Consider the following 11990-nt stretch of genomic DNA (forward strand, 5'->3'; position numbering starts at 1 on the left):
ACTCCACCGTTTGGGTGTTGAGATGGAAAGGATATGTCCAACTAAGTCCACTGTGCGCGCATTTGATGGGATGAGGAAAGAAGTGCTAGGAGAAATTGAGTTGGAACTACTTATCGGTCCTGTGTTTTTCTTGGTACCATTCCAAGTCCTAGATATACCAACTGCATTCAACTTTCTATTGGGGAGACCATGGATTCACACAGCGGGTGCTGTTGCCTCAAGCCTTCATTAGAAAGTACGATTTGTGGTGGACAATAGACTCATCACTGTGCACGGAGAAACAGACTTCAAGGTGTACCAGGAAACGGCCATCCCATACGTGGAACCCGAGTGCAAAGAAGAGTCAAGCTTTCAGACTTTCGAGCTGGTGTCTATGATCCACGTTCCTGTGGGCTCTTGCGTGGGAATTCTGAATTATCCAAGCCGGCCCGGCGAAAGGGAAGATTATGCTAGCAAATGGGTACAATCCTGGAGGCGGTCTAGGGTTGCATGGACAAGGGATTCGAAAGCCTATTGAGGCTCAAAGAGTTCTAAGGAGAAAAGGCTTAGGGTTTGTTGAAGAGCGTGGAGGCCATGACAATGGAGGAAGTCGCAGAGAATGTGGAGGTCGAGGCACCCGAGGAGGTCGAGGTGAACGTGGAGGCCGAGGCGACCATGGAGGTCGGATTATAAGAGATAGAAGTTGCCAAAGTGCTTTACCTCCTCCACTGAAAGAAACATTCCCAGAACCCCCGAAAATGCTGATGGAAGAAGATGGAGCTATCGACGGTATAGCACAGATGTTTGAAGAGAATACCGTATGCACCATCCTAGCTTGTGAGGAGGCTGAACCTTCTGGGAGGATCGCCGACCCTTCAGAGTAGGACGGTTCCAGCTTAGCGTAGCTTTTTACTCTATGTTTTCTTCCCCTGCGTGGGAACTCGTTATTTCAATTTGCTTGTTTAAGCCACTTATAATGTAAACTCTGTTAAGCCCTTAACTTTGAGCCGTTGGTCTTGGGTGGAGTACGTTGTAATACGGCCTTATCATTTCCCTTTCAATGAAAATGCATGTTTTATTAAGGACATGTGGAAGCATACCAAACTGGTTCTATGATGGTCATTGAGGGCTGGGCTTCTACATGCTTCCTAGTTTCATAATTTCGTAAGAGCAAGGAAAATCCGAGGATATGAGAATGAGCTCTCGAAACAGTTTTCAAAAATTATTTGAAAAATCATCCACGAATGACACACGTTTTGTTTGTTATTAATGCATACTAACTCATCTCATCGCATCTCAGGCATTACATTACGCATAATCACGACAAAGATTCATGTGACTTGGATCCGCATGAGGGAGATCTTTTAGAATCTGACGCCGAAGAAGATCTTAAAGGGATCGAGCGTGATTGGAATCGACATGAGGGATCAAAACCGCTGACAGAAGAATAAACAGTCACCATAAATCTGGGCGATACACAGAATGTCAAGGAAATAAAAATTAGGGCATGTCTCTCGAAGTTAGAAGTGGAACGAATGATTAATCTCCTGAACGAATACCAGGATATATTTGCCTGGACTTACGCCGACATGCCAGGGTTAGACCCTGATATTGTAGAGCATGCCCTTCCGACCGATCCTAATGTGCCACCTAAAAAACAGAGGCTCAGAAGAACGAAGCCAGAGTTGTCTAAGAAAATCGAAGAGAAAGTCATGAAGTTGTTAAAAGTGGATTTCATTGAAGTGTCACATTATTCAGATTGGATAGCAAACATTGTACCTGTCATGAAAAAGGATGGGCGAGTCAGGGTGTGCGTAGATTATTGTGACCTGAACCGAGCTAGTCCAAAAGACGACTTCCCACTCCCGCATATTGATGTTTTAGTCGACAGTACGGCGGGATTTGAGTTATTCTCATTCATGGATGGTTTTTCTGGATACAACCAAATTCGTATGAAGGAGGAAGATAGGAGCAAAACATCGTTCATAACCCCTTGGGGAACTTTCTGCTACAAAGTGATGCCTTTCGGTCTGAAGAACGCTGGGGCAACGTATCAAAGGGCCATGGTCACGTTGTTTCATGACATGATGCACAAGGAGATTGAAGTATATGTGGATGATATGATCGCGAAATCAAGACAAGGCAAAGACCATGTTGAGGTCTTGCGGAAACTGTTCGAACGTCTTCGGAAGTTCCAGCTACGCCTCAATCCTGCAAAATGCGTTTTTGGAGCGAAATCAGGGAAACTGTTAGGGTTCATGGTCAATAGTAAGGGCATAGAGATTGACCCGTCAAAGGTAAAGGCTATCTGTGATTTACAACCCCCGACTACCACTAGGGAAGTCCGCAGTCTGTTGGGACGACTCAATTATGTATCAAGGTTCATCTGTCAGTTGTCTGAAACAGCGAAGCCATTCTTCAAGCTCCTGAAAAAGAATGCAAAGATTGAGTGGGATGCTGAGTGCCAGAACGCCTTCGAGAAGATAAAACACTATCTCACTCACGCACCAGTCCTAGTGCCTCCTCTCCCTAAAATTCCTCTGGTTCTGTACTTAACCATACATGACGAATCATTGGGAGCCATGCTAGCACAGAAAAGACCAAATGACAAAAGAGAATGCGCGATATACTACTTGAGCAAGAAGTTCACCATTTCGGAAATGAACTACACAGAAGTTGAGAGAACTTGCGTGGCTTTAATTTGGGTTTTGCATAGGCTGCGGCAATACACACTTCATCACCGAATCTTATTGGTGACCGAAAACGATCCCATCAGGTATCTCTTAGAGAAACCGGCATTAGTGGGCAAGTTAGCTAAATGGCAAATCTTAATTTCAGAGTTTGACGTTCAGAGCCTAGGACAAAAGTCTGTTAAAGGTCGCGCCATAGCAGACATGTTAGCGGAAAGTTCCAAGGGGTTCGGAGCATCTAATGAAGAATGTGATGCGGAGGAGCGAATTCTACTTGTATCCAGCGACACATGGACGATGTACTTCGATGGTGCAGTTAACTTAGCTGGGTCTGGTACTGGGGCGGTCCTTATTTCCCCAGATGGACAACACTACCCTGTTGCCGCTAAATTGACATTTCCTTGTACGAATAACATCGTTGAATATGAAGCATGCATTCTCGGTCTCCAAGCTGCCGTTGATATGAAGATTCGGAAGCTGCAAGTTTATGGTGATTCAACCCTTATCATCTTACAGACCGAAGGCAAATGGCGAACACAAGATTCTAAATTGATTCCATACCATGAGTTCCTTGGGAAGTTGACGGAAGAATTCCAAGAAATATCATTCGAATACTTACCAAGGTCTCAAAATCAGTTCGCTGATGCCCTAGCTACCTTATCTTCGATGTTGCAAGTAGCTGGGGGCTTGGACATTGAACCGTTGAAAATTGAAATCCTTCGGCGCCCGGCTTATTGTATGACGGTTGAAGAGGAACCAGATGGACAACCTTGGTATCACGACATCTTGAAGTATCTACAGAAAGGTGAATTCCCCGAAGGAAGTGAAGCAGCAGACAGAAAGCATTTGATAAAGTTAGCACCAAAATTCTTCACTAGTGGAGATGTCCTCTACAAAAGGTCATTCGATTCGACATTGCTAAGGTGCGTCGATGCCAAAGAAGCCAATCGTTTGATGAAGGAAATACATGAAGGGGAGTGTGGCCCCCACATGAATGGTCACCTCTTGGCAAGAAAGATCATGCGACTCGGCTACTCTTTGGTTGACAATGGAATCCATTGCATACAACATGTGCGATGTTGTCACCAATGTCAAATTTATGGGGATAAGATAAACGCTCCACCAAATGAGCTTCACCAAATGTCCCAGTCTTGGCCCTTCTCTATGTGGGGAATTGACGTGATCGGGCCCATCAATCCCAAGGCGTCAAATGGACATCGATTTATCTTGGTAGCAATCGACTACTTTACGAAGTGGATTGAAGCCAACTCGTACGCCAATGTCACTGCCAAGAATGTAGCCAAATTCATTCGCCGCGATATTATCGCCCGTTATGGGGTACCGGAGGCGATCATCACTGACAATGGGTCCAACTTAAACAACAAAGTTGTAAATGACTTGCTTGATGAGTTTCGAGTTCGCCATTTGAACTCATCACCATATCGTCCTCAAATGAATGGGGCAGTTGAGGCAGCAAATAAGAACATAAAGAAGATCTTGGCAAAGACTGCTGAAAATTATCGCGATTGGCACGAAAGGCTTCCTTACGCACTGATGGCATACCGAACATCTATTCGCACCTCCACAGGGGCAACTCCTTTTTCGTTAGTATATGGAATGGAGGCTGTCCTGCCAATAGAAGTCGAGATTCCCTCGTTGAGGGTCATTTCTCAGTCAAAGCTCGATGAAGCCGAATGGATACAGCAGAGGCATGAGCAGCTAAACATGATTGATGGGAAGAGACTGAAGGCAATATGTCATGGTCAATGCTATCAGAAATGGGTCGCGAAGGCCTTCAATCAGAAGGTTCGTCCTAGGCACTTTGAGGTCAATGACTTGGTGCTAAGGAAAGTCCTGCCGATCATCCCAGATCCTCGTGGCAAGTTTACCCCGAACTATGAGGGACCTTATGTCGTTAAGAAGATCCTCACAGGTGGTGCTATGGTTTTAGTTGAAATGGATGGCCGTGAGCTGTCTAAGCCTGTAAATGCCGATGCTGTAAAGAAATATTTCCCATGAATGAGATCAAGGCCGTAGAGCCATTTTGCGCATAATCCGAGTCACATGGCATCATGCATGTCATGCATACATCACATACATGCATATTTATCTGTATTTCAGGTGTCCAACCAACTTGATGAAGTTACAACAGAATGGAAGAAGTTGATCGTTGCCCCTGAAAGGTTGATTCAAATGGCTACCCAACCTCTGCAAAGGCAGTCGGGTATTCCTTGTTCAATTTTATATATATATATATATATATATATATATATATATATATATAAATTGAAAATGATGAAAGAGATGAGCGAATGAAAAGTAGAGCGCCTAGTGTCATTCATATTGTCGATTTAGTTGTTGTTAATTATGTCTTCATGAGGGGAAATTCATATGAGTGATTTTGACAAAACTAAAAGGGAATGTTAATCACGCCAAATAAGAAGTGCTTAGAATGAAGAAAAGTAAGCCATTTCCAAACACGTCCTTCAAACACTTTTGAGAGTTGAGTGGAAAACGACTTCCTCTTAGGATGAAGGATTCATTTGCATTGAGCGCAAAGATCGAAATGATAAAGGCATTTCATTCATCAATCCCAAGCACTAAACTAACATCTTGCTAACACCCTTTCGGCTAAATAAAGATGATTCTTCAAAGTACCCTTGTTAAGAACAACCTTACATTGAGGCAGCACAGGAGGTTACGAGCGTGTTGTAGAGCGAAAGATTGAGAAAGATTCTATTATTTTCACTTGCATCAATCTTCTGGTGATAGCTTCAGAGGAATTCTCATTAGAGCTTGACTCATCCTAATGTGAAGAAGAGCATTTCTTTCTCTACCCAAACACTGATATCCATTGTTTTAACCAATTTGGGCCTGATTATTCATTTCTGAACCCTGAGTGGTGATCATCTCCCTTCACTGGGGCAAGGCATAAGAATTGATCAAACACAATTGACAGCCACGAGAAAATGTGAAAAAAAAAAAAATCTCGAAAGTCATAAGAGCTACAACAGTTCAAAGAACAAAAAGTTTGACAAACTATGGGGTATGAAAAAAAACAGTGTGTCTGGTAAAAGTAAGGCCAATACCCGTAAAAAAAAAAATCATCATTGCAAGAGCAAAAGACATTAGCAAAATGAGCAAAGCTCCCATGCATAAATGATTAGTCAGGGGACTTTTGAAATGTGATGTGTTTCAAAAGCCAAATGCTTTCGAAAGGTCGAGTGACCTGGTTATGATGCCATGATGATCACTGACTTTTAAAAACCCTCTTGAAAATTTTAAGCCTTTCGAGCCTCACCCAAGCCAACATTACAACCCTCTTCCGAAGTCTCTTCTGATTGGGATAGTTTGAGTAAGGATGAGAATGCCACAAAGAAGTTACTTGCGGAAGGAGTGGAGATAATTCTATCTTGTCTTATCTTCCAAGTGCTCGACTCGTAAACCTGATGAAGATAATGACAAATGTTCCTCTATTGGCCTCAAAGCAATAATTCCTTTGTGTAAGCCCTAACCAAGCCTATATTGCGGTCCTTTCAAAAGACCATTTTGATCGATCATATTGTGCTCATTACAAATGTTTCTAGAAGCCTTCGACATAGGTTATGTGAGATACCCTCAGAAACCAGTTATCTCCCACATGAATGGATGAGATCAAATAGCCATTTTATTGAGAGTGTGTGAGAAACTCTTTCTGACTAAGAAGCTGTAGTTTGGCATGATTAATGATCCTTTTTCATGAGTTATAGTCATTCTAATGAGAACTTGTTTCCTAGAAAATTTGATGATTAATGATGCATTCTCGAGCAAGATGACAACTTTGCGTCACATGATGATAGCTGACATTGAATGTTTCTCAAGGGAATCAGACTTAACTCGATTAGCTTGTTCAATTAACGCTGTAATATTGCTCATACGTCTCTTAATGACGTCTCTAACGACATTTGCTCAAGTTGAGTTTAACAGGATTCCTTAGTGAAGTCATGCGGTTTTCAAGGGGTGAGTGGATGCTTCCCCAAAAATCAAAGGTTCATGGTCAACCTCAAACCTTGCCATCTCCAAAGGTTCGTGGGTTTATCCTTAAACCACAAGGTTGGTGGGTCTATCCTTAAACCACGAGGTTGGTGGCTGTCCTAAACCACACGATTCCTGGGTCTATCCTTAAACCACAAGGTTCGTGAGTCTATCCTTAAACCACAAGGTTGGTGGGTTTATCCTTAAACCACAGGGTTGGTGGCTTTTCCTAAACCACAAGGTTCGTGGGTCTATCCTTAAACCACAAGGTTAGTGGGTCTATCCTTAAACCACAGGATTGGTGGTTTTTCCTAAACCACACGGCTTGCAAATTCATCCGTAAATCATGCTTGTCTGTGTTCGGTCAAAATCCATTTGTACATGGTGAGACCTTTCTTACAATCGAACTCATTATCATACAATAAGATTTTCCCATCTCAGTTGAAGGCTTTTTTCTCACAAAATGGGGTCGTCCTTTTATCCCCTTTTCTCATCGGCGGCCCCTAATCGTCATTGTCCATGGGCAAAATTTAGGTGTCTCTTGTCTTTGAAAGGAATCTCTTCGAGTTCCCATTCAAAGAGGGGCAGCTGTTGACACCTAAATTTTGGCGATTTGTTTAAGTGTTTCTTAATTGCATTGAAACATTGGGGATTGATTTCCAACCCCTCAACAAAAAATTTTCATTAAAATTGCATCACACGTAGACATTAGGAGAATTTGTGTCACTAGTCTTATAATCAATCAAAAAATTTTATAAAAAAAATTAGTACAAGAAAATTTCGAAAAAAAAAAAAAAAAAAAAAAAGGGGGTGGTCGGGCCGGGTTTTGACAAACCCTAGGCTAGCCCCTTTCTCCCTTTCTTTTTCCTTTTCCCTAGCACGGCCCACCAACTCGGCCCATCCACCTTTTCCCTTCAGCCCAACCCGCGCACGAACCGGTCGTCTCCCACCTCTTTGTCCTTCGCGCGACGACTGCAGAGAACAGAAAAATGGAGCAACGACCGGGAGCAGGGATCGGGATTGCGGGCGACCAACATGATCCGCGGGTCGAGGGGGCATTTCGGCCGGCAAGCTGGCAGCCGCAGAGGCCATGCGCGCTTGCTGGCCGGGTATAAAACCAGAGGAAAGCAGAGAAAAAAAAGGAGACCAGCACACAAGCGAGGAAGAGAGCAAACTGTAGAGGGGGGTTCACTGCTGTTTTTTTTGGTCAAGAGAGAAAAAGAACACCAGAGGGCGAGCTTGAGAGAGAGACGATTAGGGAGAGAGCGCGTCGCCGTCGCCTGAAGTACGCTCGTCGCTCACCACCCGAACCAGGTAGGCTTCTCGCTTCACTTCGAGGTCTCGGGCCAGAGCTCACGGCCGACCTGTTCACGCGAGCTTCGGCTTCACCAGTCCTCCATGAAAGCTCATAGATGTCCTAATGCATGTTGATAGACGTCCAAGCTTGTCCTTGAGTCTATGCCAGTCCAAAGACCCTTCATTTCTGCTGTGTATGCTACCCGGTTGATGAAATGCCTGAAAGAGATTCAAATCTGTGAGCATGTTGTGGCTGAAAATACTTGCTGTGTTCGCATCTGTTCGAGTGTGGTATATGTCCCGTGGATCTTGAGTGTTGCTTGTGCATATTGTGTTGATCTTTACTCGGATTCGAACCTCAAGTGAGCCCGTATGCCCTCTTTTAGCTGCTGCACACCCAAGGTTTGACAAAATGTCTCAAAGAGAACCGAGGAAAAACCCGCGTTCAAACTCGGTTTAATTTGCGCTTGCCCATATATATGTTGGACCATGTCTGTCTCTCATGTTTTCATCGCGATTTCATGCGATTTTCGTGAAATAATCATGTGTGTTTGAGCTGCGGGTGTCTGCATCCGAAAATGGTGCAGCAACCTTCGGAGTTAGACGGCCGGCAGCGTTGGGTGTTGTTATCGATTCGTTTAAATTTTTGCTGTGGGTCCGTGGGGGGAAATTCCGGGGTGGAGTTCATCGGTGGAAGGCTTCGGTAAAAGACGTCGCTGGAGAGCAAGGCGTGAAAACGCACGAAGGAAGAAGGTCAGAAGGGATGAGGGAAAGAAATAAATAAAAAAAAAGAAGAAAAACCAGCAAGGAAAAGAAAAAGAAATATAAGAAAAACGAAATAAATAAATAATAAAAGGAAACAATGAAATGGCAGAGGAAGCCTTGGGTGTTTAATGGAAGTTTCGGGTGAAGAAGGAAGCACGCAGAGAGACGACCTGAAAAAGGGGCTTAAAAGAAAAACAAGAAATAAAAGAAATAAAAGGGTAGTGAAAAGAAATAAGAAAAAAAGTAGAAAGGTTGAAGGCGTGCAGGGGGCAAGTACGAAAGAGAAGAAGACCAAAAAGGAAAAAAAAAAAAAAGAACAAAGAAAAGAGAAAAAGAGAAGTAAAGAAAAAAAATGAAAAGTAAAATAAAATATGGAAAAAGCAAGTAAAAGGGGCTTCGGGAAAGAGGAATCGCAGAAGCAGATGGTGCAGGGAAAAGGTGTGCAGCGAGAAAAGACCAGCCGAAGGGTTTTTTTTTTTTTTTTTTAATCCAAAAGTGTTGGAGCTGGATTTAGGTTGGGTCAGCGGGCTGGATCGGGTTTACCCGGTCCGAACCCATTTTATTGAAGTATTAAAAATATATTAAAAATCAAAAAAATCAAAAATTTCGAAAAAATGATAAAAATTCAAAAAAAAAAAATTTGAAATTTCAAAAAAACTCAGAAAACATTAAAAATTCGACTTTCCTTTTAAAAAAATTAATTAAAAATTAAAAAAATTATTATTTAAAAAAATTATTTTAAAAAAAAAAAAGCAAATTTTTCTTTTTTTTTTCGAAAATCCAAGAATGATAGGGTTTGGTTAGGAATTGCTATGTATTACCGCTTAAGTGTAATTAGGCCTTTATTTTCTTATATGTTGTTTTTATTGTATGTTTGATTTGCGTGTTTTGTGTTTAATTTGCACGTATTTAATTTTAGGGCTAATAGGACCTTGGTAGGTATAATTATTACTTTATTGATTGCACACATGCATGCTCACTTCCTATGTTGGTGGATAGATATGAAATCGATCTAAACTGCTTGATGAAAATTATTTTGTTAAAATGAACAAGATTAGGTACCGAAAGGGCACTAATTAGTCAATTAGTGTAATTAAGTCCCCGACCCTAGATTTTCCGGTTGCGTAGGAAGTGAGGTATACTCCCATGTCTCACTTGGTTTCTAACCGACCCCAATAGGCTAGTAGCGACTCCTTTTGTGCAAAATTTCCTAATAATATCCCAATGTCACGCGGGGTATGGGCTTGGGAGAGCCCGCGCCTAATCATGGGCCTTAGGCCCGTCCTTTAGGCAATACCCCTAAATCTGCTCCCTCCCCCCGAGGGTAGGTCACGACACTCTTGTATCGACGTAGCTAAGGGACAATTGTCCATAGGTTTAGCTGATTTCAACTAGGGTGAAACATGGCTAGGACAATATGGTTTCAGTAGCGGAACCACATGAACAGTACAGGGAGCATAGATTCCAGAAAACCTAGAATCAGGAACCGAGCAAATCTACTGTAACTCAAAACTAGTCTAGTCTTATTATCTTTTTAAAAAATAAGTGACCAATTTTCTTATTTTAAACGGAGACTTTATCTATGTGAGCCCTTTTTTTCCTGTTTAAGTTGTTAACCTATTAAAGGGATTTATATTTTTATTGAAAAAGATCTATAGGCTCACCGCTTCAAAGTTGGAAACCGGTTCTACTATGGAGGCAATTTGATTCCTTGAGAAATTGGCGGGTTCACAACTCAACCCGTGGATTGCATCGAACCTTGCAAGTTCCTAGGTTTTGAGGGTATCGATTTGATTCCCAAGTAAAAAATTCGAGAACCACCTTTGACTAAATTCAATTCCTACTATTATGTCAAAAACCGGTCAATTCTATTAGAGAATTAGCCTTATACAGTCAATTTTGAACAACTTTACAATCAGTTTTAAGGTCATTTCTTATATAGAAATTGATTTGGAACTGGTTTCAAGACCAATTATCAAGTAAAAACAGTTTGAACCAATTCAAAATCAAACCCTACGTTATTTTATTTGGTCTTTCGTTTTTTTTAAATATATATTATATTACAAATATGAAATAAATATGTTCAATTCACAAAAAAAAAAAAAAAGTTCAACGAAATAGAAAGTATTTAAAAAAAAAAAAAAAGGTTGGGGGGGGCTGATTCTAGGTCTACCGGTTTAATTCCTGGATTGAGAACCAACTTTGATGGAGTAGATTTCTACCTACCGTTGAATCGATAGCCCTGTTATAATTTCACTTAAGTCATTTATTATATAATATTGGGGGCATATTTTTATTTTTTCTTATGAATTATTGTCAGCATTTGTTTTAAACATCTAGCAATCATGGGTCGAAGAAAAGTTTGATCGTTAGTGGGACTGAATTTGGACTCTCAATTACAAATTTTGCATTTTCTTTTCTGTAATTGGGCCAAATTTTGAACCTATAAAGGCACATAAATTTGGATTGTGATCTACGTTTCTTGTATGTAAAGGCGATGATTGCAGGAGGCAGCGATACCACGATAGTAACCGTGATAAGGGCATTCTCGCTGATCCTGAACAACCTTCCCATCTTGAAGAAAGCTCAAGAAGAGCTCGACGCTCGGATCGGCAAGCAGAGGCACGTGGAAGAAGCGGACATCGCCGGCCTAACTTATCTCCAACCTGTGGTGAAGGAGATCCTCCATTTACAGCCAACGGTCCTGCTCTCTCCGCCGTGCCTATTCAGCGAGGACTGCACTGTCGGTGGGTATCATGTGCTTAAGGGTACACAGCTGATCATGAACGTCTCAAAAGTCCACACCGACTCTAGGACATGGCCAGACCCACTGGAGTTCAGGCTCGAGAGGTTCTTAAGCAGTCACAAGGACGTCGACGTGTAAGACTCGAACTTCGTGCTTCTACCGTTTGGGGTAATAGGAGAATCTATCCGGGAATATCTTTTGGACTCCGCATGGTGCATTTCCTACTAGCCAAGTTCTTGCATGCATTCGAGATATCGACTGCAGACGACTCAGTAGTGGATATGTCCACGAGCTTCGAACTAATGACTATAAAGGCCATCTCACTTGAATTTATGGTCAGGTCGAGATTACTGGACAAGCTCTACACAAACGAAGATATTTGAAAATTTACGGCCAGAAGTGAGTGTGTATGTACTCTATCCATGCCCTGGCTCTCAAAAGACATAATTACACTAATCTACACGCTTCAGATTACGATTGTTAATGTCGAATGTCATGTA

The 11990-nt window shown here is 42.0% G+C and overlaps 1 protein-coding gene across 1 annotated transcript; it reads left to right on the forward strand.

Annotated features, from left to right (window-relative positions):
• The first annotated feature begins 1514 nt into the window (after positions 1-1514).
• Positions 1515-11628, forward strand: LOC120294352. The gene is made up of 5 exons (XM_039314407.1): positions 1515-2029; positions 2117-3192; positions 3349-4667; positions 4791-4893; positions 11252-11628. Exons 1-5 carry the CDS (start codon positions 1515-1517, stop codon positions 11626-11628), a joined length of 3390 nt encoding a protein of 1129 aa, XP_039170341.1.
• Positions 11629-11990: the final 362 nt, after the last annotated feature.

This window comes from Eucalyptus grandis, chromosome 6 (assembly GCF_016545825.1).
Source record: "Eucalyptus grandis isolate ANBG69807.140 chromosome 6, ASM1654582v1, whole genome shotgun sequence".
In the NCBI taxonomy this organism is placed as follows: Eukaryota; Viridiplantae; Streptophyta; class Magnoliopsida; order Myrtales; family Myrtaceae; genus Eucalyptus; species Eucalyptus grandis.